This window comes from Ctenopharyngodon idella, chromosome 7, assembly GCF_019924925.1.
Source record: "Ctenopharyngodon idella isolate HZGC_01 chromosome 7, HZGC01, whole genome shotgun sequence".
Classification (NCBI taxonomy): Eukaryota; Metazoa; Chordata; class Actinopteri; order Cypriniformes; family Xenocyprididae; genus Ctenopharyngodon; species Ctenopharyngodon idella.
The window spans coordinates 36287903-36311250 of record NC_067226.1 but is presented as its reverse complement, the minus strand read 5'-3'; the positions used below and the strand labels follow the sequence as shown (position 1 = coordinate 36311250).

Genomic DNA, 23348 nt, shown 5'->3' with positions numbered 1-23348 from the left:
TCTGCAAACCTTAACTTTCTGGGCTGGATTTCCCGATAACATTGTCTCTTAGCGCACAAAGACTCTAAAGGTAGACCTTAACTGAAGATATACCTTTTCTAGGCGTGTTCCCCGAACTATACCTTAGGAGGTTGCTTATATCTTCTTAAGTGCAACGTTAGTAGGTGCTGTCCATGGCGGCGGTGCTGAATTGGTTGATATTGATGGCTCGAGAATCGATAATTTACTCTATGCAGGGCTGCTTCACTGTGTTATGTGAGAAAGCTGTGTCCTTTATGAAAGAAGCACTTCAGAAGTAGAAATTGCATTTATTATGACTCATGTGATCTAATAATTATCCAAATTGCAAACTTAATCTATGTTGTACTTTATCTATATTCTGGGGGCTCTATATTCTAGCTGAGCCCCCAGCATGAGTTTAAGGTGACCGTTATTTTAGACAACATTATTTTAGAACGTATTAATTCCTTGGAGACACGTCATGCAGCTGACAGATATGTAGGTATCATGTTTATTTCGTTTTTTCTTTTTTTATTAAAAATATTCACAAATTTGTTAACTATATCATGAATTTTATGGTTTATTCCGATTGTAAAATATGTGGAAGTGAATGTGTTTTGTCGTGTGATGAGTTTGCACCGCAATTCGCTGTCGGATTTACAAAATTTTCCCTGAAATACATAAAAGTATGTGGGCGGTGAACTGGGAGAAAAATAAAGTAAACTTTATTGTTTCATACATAATGTATATCTCATAGGCCTATGAATAAAACACTTTAATTATACAACTGAAAGGGTTATTATTGCAGCTGTAGCTAAATGTCACTAGTTGACATCATAATGGCAAATTCATTGATCTATATAAATATTAATATAGATCAGTGGGCAAAATAAGAATGTAGATAAGGTTTGTCCAAGAAGTTGCTAGATTTGTCCTTAAACTTTTGAAGAAGAGTCTCAAAAGGGGCGGGGAAGTCGCGAAATTGGCATAGGGTGAATTAAGGGTGATTGGGACAGTTTTTGAATTTCCGCCTTGTGCAAGGTTTCTTGTCATAAATGAAAAACATCAGCTCAACACATGATACATTTCTGTAATACTGAAGATGTTAACTATCCATTTGAGGAGGAAACAATGGTATATTATAATGTAAGGATGTGTGACATACACTTTTCTGTAAACTGAGCAAAAAAACATTTTTTTGGTAACATTTGGGTGATTGGGACACAACGTTTTGGTGATTGGGACAGCACATCTTTCCATTGATTTAGGGTAGTGTAAGCATATTTACTGCATTGCACATGTTAGTTCATACTTTGATATAATTTTATATGCAATATTTCTTTTTCTGTTCACCATCATTAAGAGTCCATGTTTATGTTTGTTCAACTCTATTTCTCAGTTTATAAATCCATCCACAAAAGAAGGCTTGAAGTCCAAAAGTCATTGAAAACATTTAAAAATCAAGTAAATAGCTCTGCTTATGTTCGCTGATCAATGTTTACATGTGAGTAAAAGCCTAAATGAAATCTTTTCATCATAAAAAGCGCTCAAGTCTCTTCAGAAAATGTATGATCTTTTTGAAGCGTGTCGTTGCAAAGGCAGTCAATGGATGAAACAGACATCTCTCAGATTTTTCATTTGTGTTCTCAAGATGAACGAAAGTCTTACGAGTTTGGAATGACATATAATCAAATAAAAAAATAATTTCTAAATCTATTTTTGTAATCTATTTGATGTTTTCACACAATACACAATAATGACTTTAAAATATCTTTTGGGGTAATTTCTAAGCCAAATTTGATGTGCAGTTAATTTGCAATTAATTAGATTAAACATCTTAATCGCTTGACAGCCCTAATTATTATATTACTTTAGGCACAGTATATCATGAGAAAAGAGGAAGAAAAGCTAAATCCTCAGAAGCACTAACATACCATGTAACAGATAAAATTCTGTTGTTAATTAATTGTTCATGCTCTGCTGAAATAAATAAACACGTGAAAAGCGAGTAGGGCTAGTGCTCAAAATGACGTTGTTAAATAGATCCCAGACTGCACTCTGAGAGTTGTATTTTTTCACAGGACCTTTTTAAAGAGCTGTAAATGTGATGAACCTTTCTGTAAGAGTAGAACTCAAGCTGTTCACTTGGGTCTCACACTGAATTTGGAGCAGATGAATTATTCAGTGAAGCCTAATGGTGTTTTAATAGTAAACAGAACAAAAGTACAACTAGACAGAAACAACTAAAAGTAGACAAACTATAATGGCATGGTGTAAAATTATGTTTTTTTATCAGGTTGGAAATAAATAGTTTTTACTGCTTGTGTTGGAGCCAGAGAGGAGTTCAATTCTCAGTAAATGAATAGTCTATGCCCAGGTGTACTAAGGCACAAACTAAAAGGTTCCCTAAAAACATCAAATCAAAAATGCATTATTATTCATAAGTCATATCAGTTCACCTGAAAACAGGCTGAAAAGGAAGCTGACCTCACTAAAAAGTGCTTTCTAATTTGGGTAGGTTGGTGCCTGACATTCACATGCTTATTAGCAGCAAGCACATGTTGGTAAACTTCAAACTTCCATACGGTGCAAAAAAGTTAGTACACTATAATACTTTTTGGTTAATCATTAATGACTACATGTTTTAATAAAACAAATTCTCAGTGTTCTCCATAAATGAATCAGCTGTCATTAAGACACATATGCAGTCCTATGTTCCAAACAATAATTATCTTGAGTGTATACAGTACTCTGGCCAGCAATGCAGTATGCGGTTTTACCTTTTGTCCTCCACGTCCTGGCTCTCCTGGCTCACCCTGTAATAATGAAAATGCTTTTAAGTGCTCACCTGCATATGCCAAATGAAAAAGAACAAGTAGAACTTGCTAAAAGCACGGCTTTAAAGATAAAAATAATTCTAAAGTTCTGTCTTACCTTAATTCCAGCGGCAGAGGATCCTGCATTACCCTGTGAGAGATATAAAATTCACAGTAAATTTGTTTATTCAGAATACTTGATAAAATGGAGCCATTTGTAACTGCAGCATCTAAAATTTGAAAGTGTAACATCTTCCCTATACCACACGGTGGTGTTTTTTTGGAAAATTTGGAAGTCACAATGCTGCTGAGCAAAGCAAAGGTTAAACTGGTGCACAAAGCGGCTCATCAGATTGTGTGAGTATAGCAAAGAAGATTAGCTCAAGTGATACAAATAAGAAGAGATGAACGTCCATTAGCTAAAGCTTCTCCCACTGCCATAACAAGAATAGGACACAAAGGGAAAAAGGAGGAAGGAGACTGCCTTTGATTGGGTATATTCTAGCAATTATGCAGAAAATTCATGTAGGGTCTTCATTTAAGGTTAGTTGTTGTGTCGACTGTGTCACTACATCGTGCTATTAAGGCAAAATATATTGTATGTACCACCAAGATTCGATTCTTAGTCACTAGATTGTGCTATTATGCCCAAATTTCCATATGTACCATTTAAACTTTGACATTCCTTTGCAGGTTAAATGTCACTCAGTTTCTGATGATAAGAGTAATCAGCTTAATGTGCCTTTAAAGCTAATGTTTAAGAACTAATTACAGTACTAACTTACTGGCTCAATGTCATCACTCTGTTTCATTTATCAAATAAAGATTCAATGAAACCCACAAAACAGGATTTATGATGGCATCATACATCAAGTCAAGGCAACCTAAATAAATTCATAAAACACGCTAGTGTAAATGTTTTCTTTTCTTGCACACAAACACACAGATGTGTGCCAACGCAGAGCAGATCATTGACATTCAAAACAGTGAGATGATTGAGTTCAGTCTGGGTGAAAAAGCTGGCACTGTGGATGCACAGGTGCAGCAGAATATCTGAAAATGTCTTTCTGCTTCAAACTGCCATATTTCCTAAGGGAACAAAATCTGGAAAAAAACACTGAAGGTGTTTGCTTCAATCTCCCTGAGAAGAACATGCAATGAGCAACCTCTCCATCTGTTGTTTCTGAATATTTTAAACAAGTTTTATGTTTATACTTTGTGATCAGACAAAAATATATGCATAAAAAAGACTTAAAGATTAATAATAACCATTGCTTTGGCTACATCTGTTGTGTTTTGGTTTCATTTTCTCTGTTTCCTATGCTCATCCTGTGTTCTGTGTCCCTAGTTAGTTTCCTTGGTTGTAAATAATCCCACACCTGTTCCTAGTTCCGTTAATTATTTCTCCCTGTGTATTTAAACCCTGAGTTTAGTCTGTTCTTTGTCCAGCATCATTTGCATTTATGTTATATGTGATTGTATTTATTGTATTACTGGCTGTGATTCTGCCGAGTGTTACATGTTATATTAAGATTAAAGAGTGTTCTGTGATATTCCTTGTCATTGTGCGCTTCAGTACAGCTACTCATGCATGACAGAATACCAGACCTTAAAAAAAGTGACAAAAATGGACTTGCTGGCCATCCAGCTGCTCTACCTGGAGCAAGAGCAGGAACAGCAATCTCTTAAGGCCCATGGACAAAACGCCAGAGTCCACCACAAACCAAGGGCCCGAGCCTGCCGCGATGAAAGAGCCAGTAAAGAGGACTAAGCCAACCATCGCCCCAGAGCATGAGCCAATGGAAAAGTCTGACCAGGAGTGTGAGCCGGCTACATTGTCCATGCCCGTGGGGCTACTCGTGGGGATGGAAAAAAGCCCCACCTACACTACCACCGTTCAGGGTGGTATTTGGGAGCAGATGGTTCTTTTCAGTTTCTCGGCTCCTCATCACTCCACCTTGGCTCCATGTTGGCTCCTCTCTCCCTCGGCTCCACCTGGGACCATTGCCCTTATGGACTTTCGGGCCTTTGACTGTGCTTTGTGTCTTTGTGCACTTCATTAAAATCACTCATGTGTGACAACTTCTATGCTATGTCTTTGTTCTGCTATTAAACACCAAAGAAGTAGCCTAATTCATGTTTTAGCTCTCATTTGTTACACTGCAACAACAGAAATAAATTGAGCACATAAAAACATTCATTTGAGAGTAGCTGAATGTCTTGGGGACTTTATTTGGAGTGAGGACCAGAGGATGATTGGAGGTGGTGGGAAAAAGCAGCTGGGCCCTCAGCCTGCTGCTGAACTTGTGGTTCCACTTCACATGTGTCTTGTGCTCAGAGGTTGTTGAGGAATGCATGCCCTGGATTTTATGGGCTTCATTATAATGCAAGGTTTTTTTTTTTTTTTTTTTTTTTAAATAAACTACTACTTTAACTAGCTAGCTATAAACTACTTTAACAGTTAGATCTGGATGTCAGTAAACTCCACCTCAATCAGCAACTTCATGCCTCATCCTTTCCATTTTATAAGGATTTTCTTAGTGTACAATAGATGCATGAGCAATGTCCAGAAATTATATACAATAGTTTCCCCTCATTTGTTGCTGTAAAAGTTTTATGTTTGGTTTGAAATGACAACATTCAGCTGTTGGGCCTAAGACAAGTCTTTTTCTACTTTATAGAGCAGTTTAAGGCTAAGAACACAATAGATCAAAGTGCATTCTGTTGTGAACCTGTCAAACATTGGCAGAGATTTATATTGGTAATAATTCATCACATCTGGTTCTGGTTGAGTTATGTCTCCAGGCCTTATGTTATTCCATTAAAGAATGTTTGCAAGCGTGAAATGCCATGCAGACTAATGACTTGCAAAAACATATTACAGCCACTACCACTACTGTTTGTCAGCAAAAAGAAAATAGTTCTTTGCTGTTGTTATTAGTACTTTTGTTTTTCAGAAAAACTGCAGCATGATATAAAACGTGAATATAAAATGTGGCTTATTCAGTCTCGTAAAAATCTTTGCAACATGCCTTAACACAAACACACAAGGTTTTGATCATGTTTTTATACTCATAATAAACCAAGAGTATTAAAACCAGTAACAGCACAACATACTGCCAGAGAACTTAATATATTTTTGCTAACAAGATAAACCACGACTAAAGGCCTTTGCACACTGAGACGCGAATTTCGGACTCAATGTGCAAAGACCTTGAGTCCGAAATTCGCGTCCGAAACTTTTGCATGTTAAAAAATACAAACCCGATTCCAAAAAAGTTGGGACACTGTACAAATTGTGAATAAAAAAGGAATGCAATGATGTGGAAGTTTCAAATTTCAATATTTTATTCAGAATACAACATAGATGACATATCAAATGTTTAAACTGAGAAAATGTATCATTTTAAGGGAAAAATAAGTTGATTTTAAATTTCATGGCATCAACACATCTCAAAAAAGTTGGGACAAGGCCATGTTTACCACTGTGTGGCATCCCCTCTTCTTTTTATAACAGTCTGCAAACGTCTGGGGACTGAGGAGACAAGTTGCTCAGGTTTAGGAATAGGAATGTTGTCCCATTCTTGTCTAATACAGGCTTCTAGTTGCTCAACTGTCTTAGGTCTTCTTTGTCACATCTTCCTCTTTATGATGCGCCAAATGTTTTCTATGGGCGAAAGATCTGGTCTGCAGGCTGGCCTTTTCAGTACCCGGATCCTTCTTCTACGCAGCCATGATGTTGTAATTGATGCAGTATGTGGTCTGGCATTGTCATGTTGGAAAATGCAAGGTCTTCCCTGAAAGAGACGACGTCTGGATGGGAGCATATGTTGTTCTAGAACTTGGATATACCTTTCAGCATTGATGGTGCCTTTCCAGCTGTGTAAGCTGCCCATGCCACAAGCACTCATGCAACCCCATACCATCAGAGATGCAGGCTTCTGAACTGAGCGCTGATAACAACTTGGGTTGTCCTTGTCCTCTTTAGTCCGGATGACATGGCGTCCCAGTTTTCCAAAAAGAACTTCAAATTTTGATTCGTCTAACCACAGAACAGTTTTCCACTTTGCCACAGTCCATTTTAAGTGAGCCTTGGCCCAGAGAAAACGCCTGTGCTTCTGGATCATGTTTAGATATGGCTTCTTTTTTGACCTACAGAGTTTTAGCCAGCAACGGCGAATGGCACGGTGGATTGTGCTCACCGACAATGTTTTCTGGAAGTATTCCTGAGCCAATGTTGTGATTTCCATTACAGTAGCATTCCTGTATGTGATGCAGTGCCGTCTAAGGGCCCGAAGATCACGGGCATCCAGTATGGTTTTCCGGCCTTGACCCTTACGCACAGAGATTGTTCCAGATTCTCTGAATCTTTGGATGATATTATGCACTGTAGATGATGATAACTTCAAACTCTTTGCAATTTTTCTCTGAGAAACTCCTTTCTGATATTGCTCCACTATTTTTCGCTGCAGCATTGGGGGAATTGGTGATCTTCTGCCCATCTTGACTTCTGAGAGACACTGCCACTCTGAGAGGCTCTTTTTATACCCAATCATGTTGCCAATTGACCTAATAAGTTGCAAATTGGTCCTCCAGCTGTTCCTTATATGTACATTTAACTTTTCCAGCCTCTTATTGCTACCTGTCCCAACTTTTTTGGAAAGTGTAGCTCTCATGAAATCCAAAATGAGCCAAAATTTGGCATGACATTTCAAAATGTCTCACTTTCAACATTTGATATGTTATCTATATTCTATTGTGAATAAAATATAAGTTTATGAGATTTGTAAATTATTGCATTCCTTTTTTATTCACAATTTGTACAGTGTCCCAACTTTTTTGGAATCGGGTTTGTAAATACGACCTCACGTTGTGTCAATCACGTTTACTCACTGCCTCCAAAACTCGATTTTCTGCGTTTTTCGCATCCGTGTCACGCATTTTGAGAGACGTTTTGACAATTCAGAGCCACAGTACAAGCGAAATCCCGAATGCCATCTGATAAGTTGATCCACCGTTGTCTACAGCACAAAGCAGTAACACTGAATGACAAACAAAGTGCGGAAAGAGGCAGAATATAAAGATAGAGTGTACCAGTATTGCTAGCAAAGCATCAAACTGGCACTGTCAGGCACTGACATCCTGAAGTAAACTTTGAAACGCTCGGGATAATCACGCAGCTCCTTGATGAGGTGGAACTCTCCTTCATCTCTACGCAATCTCAGGATTGGATGGACCCAAAATTTCCTCTTTCTTTTTCTCTTTTTCAGAAGAGAGAGGACAACTAAATCATGCTCACTGCTTGAAGACTCCATTTTGTATTGTTTTGTGAATTTTTTCGCAACGGATTCATTAATACGCATCGGACTCAGTGTGCAAGGTCTCTGTATGTAACGAATTTCTAAGATCACGAATACGAAAAAATGCATACGAAAATTTCAGACTCAGTGTGCAAAGACCTTAAGGGGTCACTGTCAGATTGCCTGACGTAAGGTGTAACGCAATCACTTTTTGGAAGAGATTTCCTTGATGTCATTTTTTCAAGAAAATTAGCAAAGTAAGCAGAAATTGTTGCAATAGTTATGGTATTCAATCAAAAGATCAAAATAACAGGAGAAGTATTGTAATAAAAATAAATAAATAACATGACACATATCCAGACAAGACTAGATTTCTCTGAGGACCTCTGAGTTCACCTACATGTTCAATTTTAAAAAGGTTTCTAATCAAAGTTCATGTGTGAACATTTTCCTCAGTGAAAACTACTCCCTTCTGAATAGGGGTACAGCTGAGAGACGTGAAACATGGTTCTAGAGTATTACATGGATGAGAGAACATGGCTTGAAGCAGTAAACTCTGATGGTGTTAATCATGATACATTAAAAGGTAATGCAAAGTGATGTTGTCAGCATAAAGGTCAGCTTTTAATTAGAAAGAAAATTGCTTATAGAGTTTGCGGACTGACTTAATGGGACTGTGATCCTGGCACACATTGGATAAATTAATGAAGTGTCACTAGACTACATATAAGTGAGGGAATGAAGTGTGTAATTTCTGATATAAAAGCTCACTGAGGTTTATGAGGAATGATGAAGACTTGAAATTTCAGTCAACACATCACGACTGAAATTTTTTTTTTTTTTTTTTTTTAGGAACAGTGCTGCTTTCTAATGAGTCTGTTCTGTACAGAACAAGAAGAGCTGCAGAGGTTCTTAGAGACTGTAGCATGGCACTGCCAGTGCTTGAACCGCCACCAGGCTTCTCAGGAGGGCTGCAACCTCAAGATTGCGAGGAACTGCCGGGAGACCAAAACCCAAAAGCCTTTTTTGCAATCCAATCACAATTTATTTGTGTTATGTTTTGACCCAGAGAGGATTTTTCCACCTCTGAGATCTGAGTGATTTTAATGAGAACTGTGCTACATGGCAAGTCACAGCTAATTTCACACCCAGTTAAATATTTATACACATAAGACCAAAAAGGTACTGTTGTAAGCATGCATCCCCACTGGGATAAAACCTCATATGTCTTTATGCCATGCAGAGACACACACAACAATTTCAAAATAGCTAAAGATTCAGCACTTAAGTTTACATTGTAGTACGAAGTCCCTAAATAGAACTTTGCAAAAAAAAAAAAAATAAATAAAAAAAAAAATAACAATAATACTGCAAAGAAAACAAGAGTTCGAGACTATTAAAGAAAACAAGACTATTTGCTCAAAATTTGGCTTTCGTTAGGGCAGTATACCTCTAATATCACGACCATATGTCCACTTTAACGCATGCTCTGTGACAGCCAAGAAACTGTGCCGTGAAATGTACTGATGGCGCAATATGGCTGTGTGCATTGTCAAGTTCATGGTTGGCTATTTGCCAAGTTCAAAGGTCCATGAAAAAGACTGATATGGTAATAAGTGCTCAAAATTTGGCTTTCGTTAGAGCAGGACATCCTATATCAAGGCACATCCCGAAAGTTTCAAAACTCCCCCGTTAATCCAAAAACAGCTTTTATTGAATGCAAGTTCAGAAAATGACTCCTTGGAATTTTGCCACATTATGATTTAATAGTGTGAGGAAAGACCGCCTCTGCAGAAGAAAATCAACGCCTATTTCTGCATCGTCAAGTCTTTGGCCCCACCCACTGGCACATTAGTGAGATGAAAAGGAGAGAAGAGAGATACAGGATCACCGGACTAAAAATAACATTATCTTCCAAAGGATCCTAGTGCTAGGAAAGTGGCTATTTATTTTCAACTATGTGAATGCCACAGTAGAGTATTATTTGTTTGTTCGGTACATTTCACTGTGGATTATTTGGTAAATCAGTCACAATTTTGGTGCAGGCTTTGCAAACAGACTTTTACTGTAAGATATGGACCCGACAGTAATGTCACAAAATGTAAGCAACTGTGTTAATTCTAATGCCTAATCTGTGATCAGTGGTTTCTGAGATGTAATGATTCATGTACAGACAGACATTCTTTGTCTCAACAGCAATCATTTATTGCTGTTTATGCATCAGTAAATCAAGCCAGTGACTAAACGGTCAACTTCACATTGTTTCTCTTAATAGCATGAAAATAATCTATTTAAATTGTAACTAAATTATATACAGAAAGCGATCAAAGAACGCTCACTTTATAATCACCGGAGCTGTTAGTCAATCACACAGTGCATGTGTAATCATTCCACTGAAAGCAAGTTGCTGAACCCAAGTACAGTTTTATTTAAGTCCAACAAACATAAACGAGAGGCAACGCAAAGACTTGGCACAAAAACATCATAAAACTCACCAACTGTGGTTACAGAGGCAATACTTGACAAAGATACGCAGTACTCCGTTCCGTATCTAAGGGAACCGAGGTTACGTTAGTAACCGAGTACGTTCCCTTTCGATACTACACACCGTACTGCATCGTCTGCCTTTTTTGGCAAGACGCAACAGGGATTATACAATTATGCCATGCTATGAAGGGGGGACAACAGAGCATCCGAGCGGAGCACTGAGGAGGGCTTGCACAGATGCACATAGCATAATATATCCTGGAAGATATGGGACTTGAGGACACTATAGTCTACCTCCCATTCCTATATATTCTAGGAGCCCCCTTGGGGTCTAGAGTATATATAGGGAATGGGAAAAAACATGTTATTACCCGGACTTTGGTCAGGGCCATAAACGAGTACTCATAAGCTGATCACATTGGTGAGGCTTATGCAGAGAGAACCTGCGTTTGTAGTGCAGGGACGTCTAGATTATAAAATCTGACAAAGGTGGACGGTGAGGCCCAGCCGGCCGCCTCACAAATTTCCACAATGGACACGTCAGTGGACCATGCCCAAGAAGAGGCCATGCCCCTCGTGGAGTGTGCTCTAACACCTATGGGGCATTGTATTGGGGCATATGGGGCATTCATACGACCACCGAAGCAGACAAAGAGTTGTTCCAACTGACGAAAAGAGGCGGAACGATCAATGTAAGTCCTCAGGGCCCTGACTGGACAGAGAAGGTTCAACTCCTGATCATCCTGGGAAGGAGGAAGTGCAGAGAGAATGACCATGTGTGCCCTAAAGGGTGTGGATAGGGCTTTCAGGACATATCCATGTCTCGGTTTCAGGACAACTTTAGAGTTGTTAGGCCCGAACTCAAGACAGGAGGGGCTCACGGAGAGCGCCTGTAAATCTCCCACTCGCTTTCCCGATGCTAAGGCTAGCAATAAGGCGGATTTTAGCATTAGAGGACATAAGTCGACAGTCTGGAGTGGTTCAAAGGAAGGGCCCTTAACCCTCTGGGGTCTGAGGATTTTCGGGGCCCTGGAGAAGTTTTGACATGCCCTGACATTTGTGCTTTTTTCAGTTGTTCATAAACATATTAATGGAAAAAGTGTCATTACACTGTATTCAGCACAAACTAGGCTACAATAATATGTGAGGAACATGTATGTACATGTTTGTGTTTTTGAAGGAATAACGTTTATGTGTGGTTATTGAAAAAACAAAAAACTTAAGTCACTGAAATAAAGCCAAAAAATATATATTAAATCTGTGTTCACAAGACTTCTGGGTATTGGAGGTTGTAGACTAGAGTTTGTGCTTCAAAATGATGTAAAAATTATCCTGCCTACTCATTCATATAAAACAATATATTGATTTAGTTTTTAAGAAGACACTTTTTGTCAAGAAACACAGTATGGGTGGAGGCGTGAATCATCATGAATAATGAGGTAATTCACACCTGAGAAGACAAAAGAATCGCATAAAGACCTCTAATGACCTGCATAATAATGAGGCCTTTCAGTCAGGTAGGCTGTGAAAAAACCCTCTGTGATCATGTCTCAAGCTCATCATGGTGCATATCAAACATACAGAAAAAACAGCAATACTGTGAAATATTATTACAATTTAAAATAATGGTATTCTATTATATACTTTAAAATATAATGTATTTCTGTGATGCAAAGCGTCTGAACATTCATGTTACCTCTATGGCATTTCATATAGCCTTTTAGCTTAAAAGCATGCACATTTGGAGAAATATTGATGGATTCTCATATGTTTATGTCAATTTTCTATACAGAGGAGTAATATTTATTCAATATTTATTGTCATCACTATGAACGCTGGATACTGTTTTCAATTCATACTTGCAGCCAGAGGGCGCTCTGTGCACATTTAGTCCACAAATTAATTTGAAGAACAGGAGAAGAACAGGACATTCCAGGAACTAACGTCATGTCTTCCAGAGGTCTCTAACCATGGCTTTAACATACAGATAAACACTTTTCAAGACAATAAATACACGATTGAGACGATGTATACATGTATTGCCTCAGAATTTGCATCTGAATAGCGCTAGCTCCGTGGGCGTGGCCGCATTAGTGGATAATGAGCTGAATCACAGACTTCTGACATGTGTCAGAATTTTTGTTTTCAATTTGACTTACATGATTTAAAACCTGACATTTCAACGTTTCTTTAGACATAAGTCTAATTTTTTTGTGATTAGTATTCACTAAGGTACAGTTCATTTTCTGAGAACTATCAGATTGGACTTCGTTCAGAGGGAGATGACAGATCACGCATCATGTTAGTTTTCTTTATTTTGCAAAAAGCACATTTTGTTTTTACTCTGAGTGTACACAAATAAAAGAAGATATTCCACAGATTAAAATGGTGTATAACTCTTAATTGTATGTGCAACATTGACAGAGTATTTTGAGTCTCCTAGGCGAATCTGAGAGAAGATCTGTTTCAAAGTGATCATTTTGAACGAGCGCTTTATTAGGGCCCGATTCAGATATCTGAGGTCGAGGATGGGTCTGGGACCGCCATCCTTCTTTGGACCGAGGAAGTATCGGCTGTAGAAGCCTGATTCGCTCAGAGCTGGGGGAATCATTTCTCCTTTTGTCAGCATAATGTTCACTTCGGAGCGTAGAACGTGCACGTCCCTGCTCTCTACTGAGGTTTCGACCACTCCGTTGAATAACGGGGCCCGCTGAGTGAACTGGAGTACATAACCTTGTTTTACTATGTTTAGTACCCATGTTGACACTCTGGGGATGGCCTGCCAGGCCTCGGCCCGGGTGGCAAGGGGCTAGATTGGTTCGAGCACCAAGTCGCTGTGAGGAACTGTGGAGCACGTAAGGGGTGGAAGAGGAAATTTGCTGTCTTTTTGAGAATGTTTGTTTTTTATTAAGTCTGCTATAACAGCGGTGCACTGCCAGGGCATTTGAACAGGCTCTGTGCAGGCAGAAAACACATTTTTTCAAGCGCCCGGAACTGAACGGGGCGACGGGAAAACTGAGTGAGGCATTTTGGAGGGTGGTCCGGCCACGGCGGGACTTAACCTCCTCCTCTTCCTTATCTGGGTATCAGGCCGACTTCTGAGGCGCGGGGTCCCTGTCGCTTCGGAGGGGGGTGGCGTCTAGCAGAACGTGAGCGCTGTCTGTGCTCAGGCCGTGGTGCGGGCTGAGTAGCGGATGCCGCAGATTTAGGAGGCTGCTGTGTTGGCGCAGGCTTTGGGCGGCTTGAAGTGGAGGAGCTGGAGTGCTTTGGCAAGAAGTGTCGCATTGCCTGGGACGACTTCTGTGCCGCTGTGAAGCGTTCAGCAAACCCATCAACTGCAGGGCCGAAGAGACCAGTGGGAGAGACAGGCGAGTCAAGGAAGACGGCTTTGTCCACGTCCTTTATCTCCGTCAAATTTAGCCACAAGTGGCGCTCCAGCACCACCAGGCTGGCCATCGAACGCCCAATCGCCTGGGCCATGGTCTTAGTGGCTCGCAGGGCCAGGTCTGTGGCGCAGCGCAGCTCCTTGAAGGCGGGCGAGTCCTGCCCAGGCTGGTCCAGGTCACGCAGAAATTTGGCCTGGTAAACCTGCAACACCACCATTGAGTGCAGGGCGGAAGCTGCTTGGCCGGCCGAGGTGTATGCCCGTCCAGCGAGGGTCGACGTGGTGCGACACGGCTTGGATGGGTGGGTGACCTTGTTTTTCCAAGGCCTCTAGGGACATGCTATCATCAAGCAGCTCTTCGTCAGATCCCCCGAACGAGATCAGGTCACTCGCGATGGCAGAGGGGCGCTGGTCCGGGCGGGAGAAGTGGACGGGGGAAGGGGACCTGAGCCAACGTGAGCTCACTTTCATCTGAGCGCTGAGACCTTCTGCTCCGCTGTTTTTTCCTCCTGGAAGGAAGAAAACGGGAGGGTGCGAGGGGCGGAGTCGTGTTACTCTCGCAATAAGAGCAGGTTGATTCAGTGAGCGCGGCTTCTGCGTGGGACTTGCCCTGACATCGCAGGGGCTCTGCACGTGCCACAATCGTGGCGCGACATTTGAAACAATGCCGCAGGAAATTTGCTCAATGAAAAATGCTCTTTCAGCTTCCAACTGCGGCCGCAGAAGGAAGAACACCGTAAGCATGCGCTACGGCGCTGTGGGCGAATCGGGTGCGAAGCGCTGACCAGGTTGCTTGAGAGCGGCGTGGAGGACAGAGCTGCTTGACAGCGGCGAACTGATCCAGCTGCTGACAAGGCGGCGCGCTGATAAAGGGCTGTACGAGAGCGGCGAGCTGAAAGTGAAAGTAAAGCTGCTCGAGAGCGGCGAACTGCTTGAGAGCAACAAGCAGAGGAGAGGCGAGCTGATCTTGCTGCTGCAGAGCGGCGAGCTGATCAGCGACGAATTCCAGCTGCTTGCGTCGCTGAAGGAGAATGAATCAGTTTGCCAAGGAGAGACAGCCGCTTATATAGCCCGAGAACCCCGCCCATTTTGGCGGGCTCGAGCGGGCTCGCGCACCATTGGTTCGTTTTCTTAAACTCCACGAACCAATCGTTGTGCAGTTTCACTCCGTGATTAAAAAAGGCTTCAGAATCGGTGAAAACAGGAGTTTCCCCGTTGCGTCTTGCCTAAAAAGGCAGACGATGCAGTACGGAGTGTAGTATTGAAAGGGAACTAACTTTTTCATGTAAAAATTACATTTGTTTTTTCTGTAGTATTTATTCAAGGCGCCATGGCGGTGCAGGCAGTTCAGGGGGCCAGAGAGGCGCGGCCTCCATGGCCTTAATAGGGTACCTATAGCCTATAATGCAATATAGGTAACATTATTCAATCTCACTTTTGGGAGAGATCTTTTCACTTAGCCTCATTCACAGCAGAGTCTCCCAAAACACTTGGCCATTTTCTCACACAGTCTGGATGTGTGCCTGCATCTGCCATCATTACTTTTCTCTTTTTGGCTTTACCCGGTATAGATCTTATACCTGTAGCCTGTAATGTTTTCCTTTGGACTGTCCAAAAGCAGTGGGAAAAGCAGTAGACATTGATTCCAGATCATGACCGGGAGTGTTTAAATTGTGCAGACAGGACCGAGACATTACACATCAATGCTCTTAGTCAGTGGTGAATCATACATGGGTTGCCTTGGTCTGATTAATGTTAACAAAGTCCTTTTCAAAGAAAGTCTGTTCACCCAGCAGCCATATTTGGAATGGCTTCGGGTAGCTATTTCAGGCATCCAAGACAGTCCTATCTATTTCAGTGGGGAAATCCTGAAACCTCAAAAAATGCTTGCCATAGTCACATTTAAATTCTATTGTTCAAATAGCATTTTAAAAAAGTCTGTATTTAATAATAAATAATGATGTGCATGGATAAATCACGATCAAGATCAAGATCAAGCTCGCAAACTTTTGCGTTCTCTCGCAAAACCTGTTGTGAGATCGGACAAACACTTCCTGTTTAATTTCCCTCTGGCAGTGGTTCAGACAACTCTGTACGTTAACAATGGAAAGGTTAATAGAGTTTTATTTTGAACTTGGACTTAAGTATAAAGAAATATGTTCAGTGCTTAGTTCAAGGCATTGTTTTGACGAAAGTGAAAGACACCTGAACTGAATAAGTTCAGTAAAGTTGGCAACATATTCACAGATTCGAATTTCCCGGATCAATAACTCGTGAGCTAAACGTTGTTAAAACACAAATAATACCCATTTTCATTCATAGTAACATAGATAACGAGCTACAACCTAACTTTCCTCAAAACGAGCCTTCATCCGCACTGGCCAAAATACATTGATCTCTATGGCAATGTGCAGGAGACTGAAGGGACCGTCTGCAAAGTGCAAAGCCCAAAAAGCGTTACTACAAAAATAGTCAATAACTTCAATATCATTTGTAATCACAGCACCTGTCAGTCAGTGCAGCGCAAGCTCAATAATTTTGTCACACTTTTTAAAACTCACATTTTATTCAGTGAATCTAAATAAAGTGCACAATAAATATTCTATTTTTGATGTTTTTTTTTACACGAAAGTGTGAAAATGATGGTCGAATTGAATTTAGCCGAGGAGGAACACTGAGGTATTTATTTATTTATTTATTTATTTTATGTTGTTTTAGAAAAGTTAAAACAATTAATGTTCTATAAGCCTTTCACATATTTCTACACTAATTATATAAAACTATAATGTCAGTACACCATAGTTATACAAATGAACTAGATCAATGCATTTCCATTTAAAGGGATGGAAACTGATAGGAAAAACATTAGGTTTAAAAGATCCTGTGGCTCCCTCTAGTGTACAACATTAATATCACAACCTTCATCTTTCATTTTTAAATAGCTGACCTTTTATAATTTGCTGTTAGCCTCCTGAGCATCATATATGTATGAAACAAAGCATGTTTGCCTTAATGGAAACCCACTGCTCCAATGCATAAAGAATCTTACAGCTATTAAGACATATGAACTCAAAAAGAAAACGTATCCCTTTAACGTAATACAAGCAGTCAATTAAAAAAAGAGTTTCAGAGAAGGCCAGCAGCTAATAGCATTTGTTAACACATTTAATTGCTTCATTGCTTGAATTAGTAAGAACAAGAAAGGTGTAAAACAGTGGTTCCCAAACCTTTTAGAGTGGAGAACCCCCTGGGGCATTTACCATCCTTCCGCGTACACCCTCTCTCCTGCTTAGACTGCACCTTTTCCATTAAGGGACCATATTTGCCCCCTAAATTGACTTTCCAGTGCATTTATTATCTTTATAAATACCTTTACAACATAAATAATGTTTTAAATTAAAAAAAAAAAAATGTTCAAGAGACATATGCAATGATAAAAATGTAAAAAATGATTATTTTAAATACTAAAACTGCCAGTAGATGGTGGTAAGTCTCTTAAATCGATCTTTTAGGATGCTGCCCTCTGGCTGAGTCATTTGTTCAACGAAGCAAGTGGCTGTATTTATGAATGAATCATTGAATCAATGACTTTCACGAACGATTCGTTCAAAGCTGCAGATTCGTTGACGAATTACCGCTGTGTTGTAGTTCTGCTGTGGCTTTCACAATAGAGCAAATACTGACAATACTGTGAAGAACATCACTTAATATTACCCTTTTGTTTGTTGAACTGTTGTATAAAATCAATGTCACATTTGCAATCGTGTGGATATTTGGATTTGCATTCTTGCTCGTAAAATATTATCAACATTAAAAACAAGAACTCACAAAAGGTATGTTTTGTATCAAGAATATGAATCTGAAATTGATCTTTATGCACTTTTTGTGCCAGGCTATTTGTTCTTCATGTTAGTAAGTGCTAAATCTACTGTACATTGTCAAGAATGGCAGTAATGTAACGCGATTTGCTCAGGCAGCAGACTCTGCATGCAACCTATATGCACCCAAATGAACGCTGTCAGATTTGACCGCAAAAGATGTGGTATTTTGATTGGATGTCATGTAGTTACGGCATTGTGCCTGTTAGAGCATATTTTAAGGTCGGGAAGAATTAAATGAATGGCAAAATTTGGCATTTTGTTCACGTACCCCCTCTGTCACCTCACGTACCCCCAGGAGTACGTGTACCCCAGTTTGGGAACCGCTGGTGTAAAATATATATAGCATATATGTTGTTGAAAGTCCACTGATGAGTTACCAGTGTAAGCCCATGTGCCGGACGGCCCACGCCCAATTTAACCCCTGAATATAACCAGCCGAGAGTAGTGATGCGTGAACTAAATTTGGTAATAATACAGTGTGTTACAATGATGTTATTGATTTTATTTCATAATAAAAAAATCATTAAAAAATTATGCAAAAAGACATTTTTCCAAAGTGTTGCAATATAACCAACAAAAGAGCAGTGATGTCTGAACTGAATTTGGTGACACTACAGTGTGTAACATTAAAGTTATTGACTATTTTTGTAGTAACACTTTTCCGGTTTTGCACTTTGCAGATGGTCCCTTCAGCCACCTGCACATAGCCATAAAGATCAGTGTATTTTGTCCAGTGCGGAGGAAGGCTCGTTTTCAGGAAAATTAGGTAGCTCAATGTCCACGTTACTACGATTAAAAAGAGGTGTTATTTTTTGTGTTTTAACAACATTTAGCTACGAGTTATTGATCCGGGAAATTTGAATGTGTGAATATGTTGCCAATTTAGTTTAGGTGTTTTACACTTATGTCAAAAGTGTGCCTTGAACTAAGCACTGAACATATTTCTTTATACAAGTTCAAAAAAAAAAAAAAAAAAAAACAACTCTAGTAACCGCTCCATTGTTAACGTACAGAGCTGTCTGAACCACTGCCAGGGGGAAACGCAAAAGTTTGTGAGAGAACGCAAATATCTTTGTGAGAGAACGTCTCCGGTTACTAATGTAACCTTGCTTGCCTGAGATGAGGTAACGAGACATTGCGTTTTCGGACGCTTTTGGGGAAACACCTTTCACCAAGAAATACTGAAACCTCATTGAATAACGCCGTTGCTCTACAACGGCCAATGGCGTTCAAGTGAGCGAAATAGGGGCAGGCTCACTCCTTATATAAGGTGGCGCTAAGCAACGTTGCCTCAGAATCTTGCAACTGAAAAAAAGTGTGAACTCACGAAAAACCCTGAGTAACAGTGCTCACGGTATGAGACGCAATGCTTTGTTCCCTCATCTCAGGGAACCGAGGTTACATTAGTATCTTGAACGCTTTTGGGGAATGTTAATCCTGCCGTGACACTGCGAAGGGTTGCTTAATGCAAGCTAACACCCTATATGAAGTGCTACACAAACAGAAAATTTATTCAAACTGCACATGCAGTACGTATTCTGAATGATAGTTATGTCCCACTAATACAAAAGACAGTCATGAATGAGTGGTTTCAAGAGTTTTTGAGCACGTTAAGGCCCCCAAAAATCCCCGGAAGACGGAAAAAAAAATATATATATATATAGCTGCAAGCAGCGATGACGGGCCCAAGCCCAGTGCACCGCCACCCCGGTGGCTTCAGAGCAACTGTGCATGGCGGGCAATGGGCATTTAAAACAGTTAAACATAAAAGGTCTATGTCAAATTCAGACCACATTTACTGCAGCAGCTGGTGCCAATATGATCACAAACCACAACAGCCACATCCATGAGATCCTTTGAATTTAGATTAATTTCGGAGCTAATGACTGTAAATTAGAAAGTTGTCCGGCTTAATGAGAACAATATGTGTACCGAGTTTGGTGACTGTAGTTTAAACTAACCCCCCACTTTTGTCAAAAGATGGCGCTATAGAGGCCCTCCTCCCCACCTGTTTCTACAGTTTTGCCCATGTCTACCGGTTGACATCTCTGACGTTTGTATCGAGTTTCATGCAATTTGAAGCATGCTAAGCGTCTCAAAAGCATGGAAAACGAATATTAAAGTTGTTAACAGTGTTTGAGATATCACGATTCTTTTCACAGGTCTATATCTGCTGTGTATTGACATTACACTGATGAAGTTTGAAACAAATCGGGGCCCAAATCACAGAACCTGCAAAGACGATTTTAATATCAGTCTCAGGTAATAGTAAGGTACATGTCTAGATTTTTCTGCTCACTTATGCAAGTTTATTTTAAACAGCCACTTTTATAATCATGTGAAATTTACTTTTTTACTTTTTGATAAATTTGAATTATATCAATAAATAACTCATTTAAAAATAATTTTAATTGTAAAAATAATAATTGTAACTCAAACGACATTTAGAAAACGTGTCCTGTCCTAATAGTGATATAGTGCCATGGTTCAATTTCAAATGATTGTGAAGTTATCATTTGCAGTTCATTAATAAATGGGTAATCAGTAAAAGGGTTAAAGACCACTAATCAAAATTCAGTTCAAAATTTTTATAAGTTCATCAATAAATAAGTAATCAGTAAAAGGGTTAAAGACCACTAATCAAGATTGTAATACACACACACACAGGGAGGGGAGTGAGATATATATATATATATATATATATATATATATATATATATATATATATATATATATATATAAACACAGACAGTGACACAGACAGAGACCCACACACAGACACCCCCCACCCCCACAACACACACACACACACACACACACACCCAAGTGAACCTGAGGTAGTATAGGGGAGGAGAGAGAGAGAGAGAGAGAGAGAGAGAGAGAGAGAGAGAGAGAGAGACAGACTGAGAAGATCATTTTAAACAAAACAAAACAAAACAAAAAAACATCTAAATTGTGACATAAAGTAGTCTTTGATAAATGTTTAAATATACCTGCACAAACAGTATAAAATAAAAACTAAATCATTGTTCTATCTATATAAACTATTGATCTAGTGCTTGATTTATCCAACCCCGTTTAAAAATAAGTATATGCTGCCCTCTTGTTGTTACTCTATGTATGATATTTATCCATTTTTCAATCAAATATAATTAATCTGTCTATTTTTAACTTACACATGCTTTTTAAATTGAAAAAAAATAAATAAAATGTGTTTATTTCAAACATTTGTATTATTCTATATATAAATTAATTGTGTATAGTGTTTTTTTATAGAAAATATGAGTCATTCCGTTTCCCTTTTTTGACATTACACCGTTTGAGATATCCATTATCCATTCTCAATTTAACATCTTCAATATCATAGCACCATGGTAAAAAATGTTTGGTCTGAATCGAATAAACCCCCTAGAAATAGTAGTTTAAAATTCAGAGCCTGTTTATTCAGAAAAAAACACATTCAAACCAAAATAGCTGACTTCCTGTTGGTCTGAGGTAATGACTGTAAATTAGAAAGTTGTCCGGCTTAATGCAACAGGTGTGCCGAGTTTGGTGACTGTAGGTTAAACTAACCTCCCCACTTTTGTCAAAAGGTGGCGCTATAAAGGCCCTGCTCCCCGCCCGTTTCTACGGTTTTGCCCATGTCTACTGTACGACACTGCTGGTGTGTGTGTCGTGTAGCGAATTACAGGTATTTAATCAATTAGCTCAAATCATGGGTGAAATATATATAATAAATCATAACGCGTTATGATTAACTATAATATAGATCGACCAAAGAGGGAATTATACACGTATATTGTGAATTAATTACAACAGATTATAATCAATTACATATATGATTAGTTCTAGTTTAATAGTTGTCTAGAAAAACTATCCTAGTTTGTCCAGCAAACTATGGGTTTTTCATAGACTATTATAAAAGAAATGTTATTCTCTGGCCATGAGAATAACTTCCTATTATAGCATTAAAGCGTAAAGCAATGTTGCAGAATCAACGTAGAAGTGACTTGGTTTTCTGAATGAGCAGCAGAAACAATCGAGCATGAATATAATGTATTTAATATATGAAACTACGGATACAGAGGCTATACTGCTAAATATACACAAATAATACACATATATAGAAAACGAAAGTAAAGTCAAGAAAACAGAGGTGATCAAAGAAATGGCAACTTACGAACAGTAAAACCTTTGAGAGCCAGCAAGGAAACTCAGCTTACACATCGAGCTTTTTCTTTGTATCCATTTATGACCTAATTTGCATGGTTTATGAAGTGTCAGATCTGAGTACATTTTCTTCAAAGTACCATTAAAAATAGAAAAATGCATTTTACAGTAATGTGACATACATTTTCAATTAGGGCATAACGAAAGCTTTACAATGAGACCAAACTTGTCAGATGGCGAAGACATAAAAGGGGAGATACAGTTTATACTTGAATTTTATCATTTAGAATAAAACTAATACAACTACAGTCATAGCTAAGCTTATATACTAGGGATACATACATGTACCTTGAACTCAACGACGGGTACACTTTGGCACAGTCATATTTGGAGGATAAATGTACATTCACAATCTCCATGCGTGTTTGTGAGTGTCTGTATGTGTGTGTGTATTGGGGTTGTGGCCGCTGTCTGTGACCACATGGCCCTTAGCCCCACCAGGGTGACTCTTTGAAAGTCCCTGGAACTGGTGAGAATATCTTCTGTTTTTCTTCAATGAGGTAACAAAGGTGCCAATGGGGAAATTGGTCCCGGACTTGCCGGAGCCGATTCGTGATTTACACGCACAGTTCAGGAGGCTAAAAGCATTCTGAAGATTCTAAAGTTGACTGGCAGATCCGATTTTGAACAGACGCTACACGAGTTTCATGCAATTTGAAGCATGCTAAGAGTCTCAAAAGCCTCCAAAACGAATATTAAAATTTGATGCATTGCCATGACAACAGTGTTTAAAATATCAAAAATCCTGTCACAGGTCTACATCTGCTGTGTATTGACATTACACTGATGAAGTTTGAAGCACATCAGGTAAAAATAACAGAGTGATCTCAAAGCATTTTGAAAGTGACACACTTCCTGCTGTGTCACTTTCAATGTCTTGACTTCATGCTGACCGAGTTTGGTGGTGATCGGATTATTCGCCTAGGAGGAGTATATCAAATTCCAGAGCATGCGTTTTTCAAACAACCCATAATAACTGACTTCCTGTTGAGCTGGCATATAACTTAGAGCACGAAAGTTATTCGGCCCGATGAAGTCTTTATGTGTAGCGAGTTTTGGCCCTAATAATCCTTAGGAGAACAATAGGCCCCTGCGCCTTAGTGGCTTGGGCCCTAATAATAAAAGAAGGAAATCCAATAGGGTCCTCGCACTTTGGTGCTCGGGCCCTAATAATCCTAAGGGGATCAAGAGGGCCCTGCGCCATTAGTGGCTTGGGCCCTAATAAACGGAGCAATTCCAATAGGGTCCT

The 23348-nt window shown here is 39.5% G+C and overlaps 1 protein-coding gene across 1 annotated transcript in view; it reads right to left on the bottom strand.

The window, feature by feature from the left end:
• The window catches only part of LOC127515652 (collagen alpha-1(XXV) chain), a 378235-nt gene that overhangs the window by 116555 nt on the left and 238332 nt on the right, over positions 1–23348 (bottom strand). The window contains exons 11-12 of the mRNA XM_051899532.1: positions 2935–2967; positions 2781–2816 (exon numbers count right to left, since the gene is read on the bottom strand). Coding sequence (XP_051755492.1) covers positions 2781–2816; positions 2935–2967 — 69 coding nt within the window. The remainder of the gene's footprint in view (positions 1–2780; positions 2817–2934; positions 2968–23348) is intronic.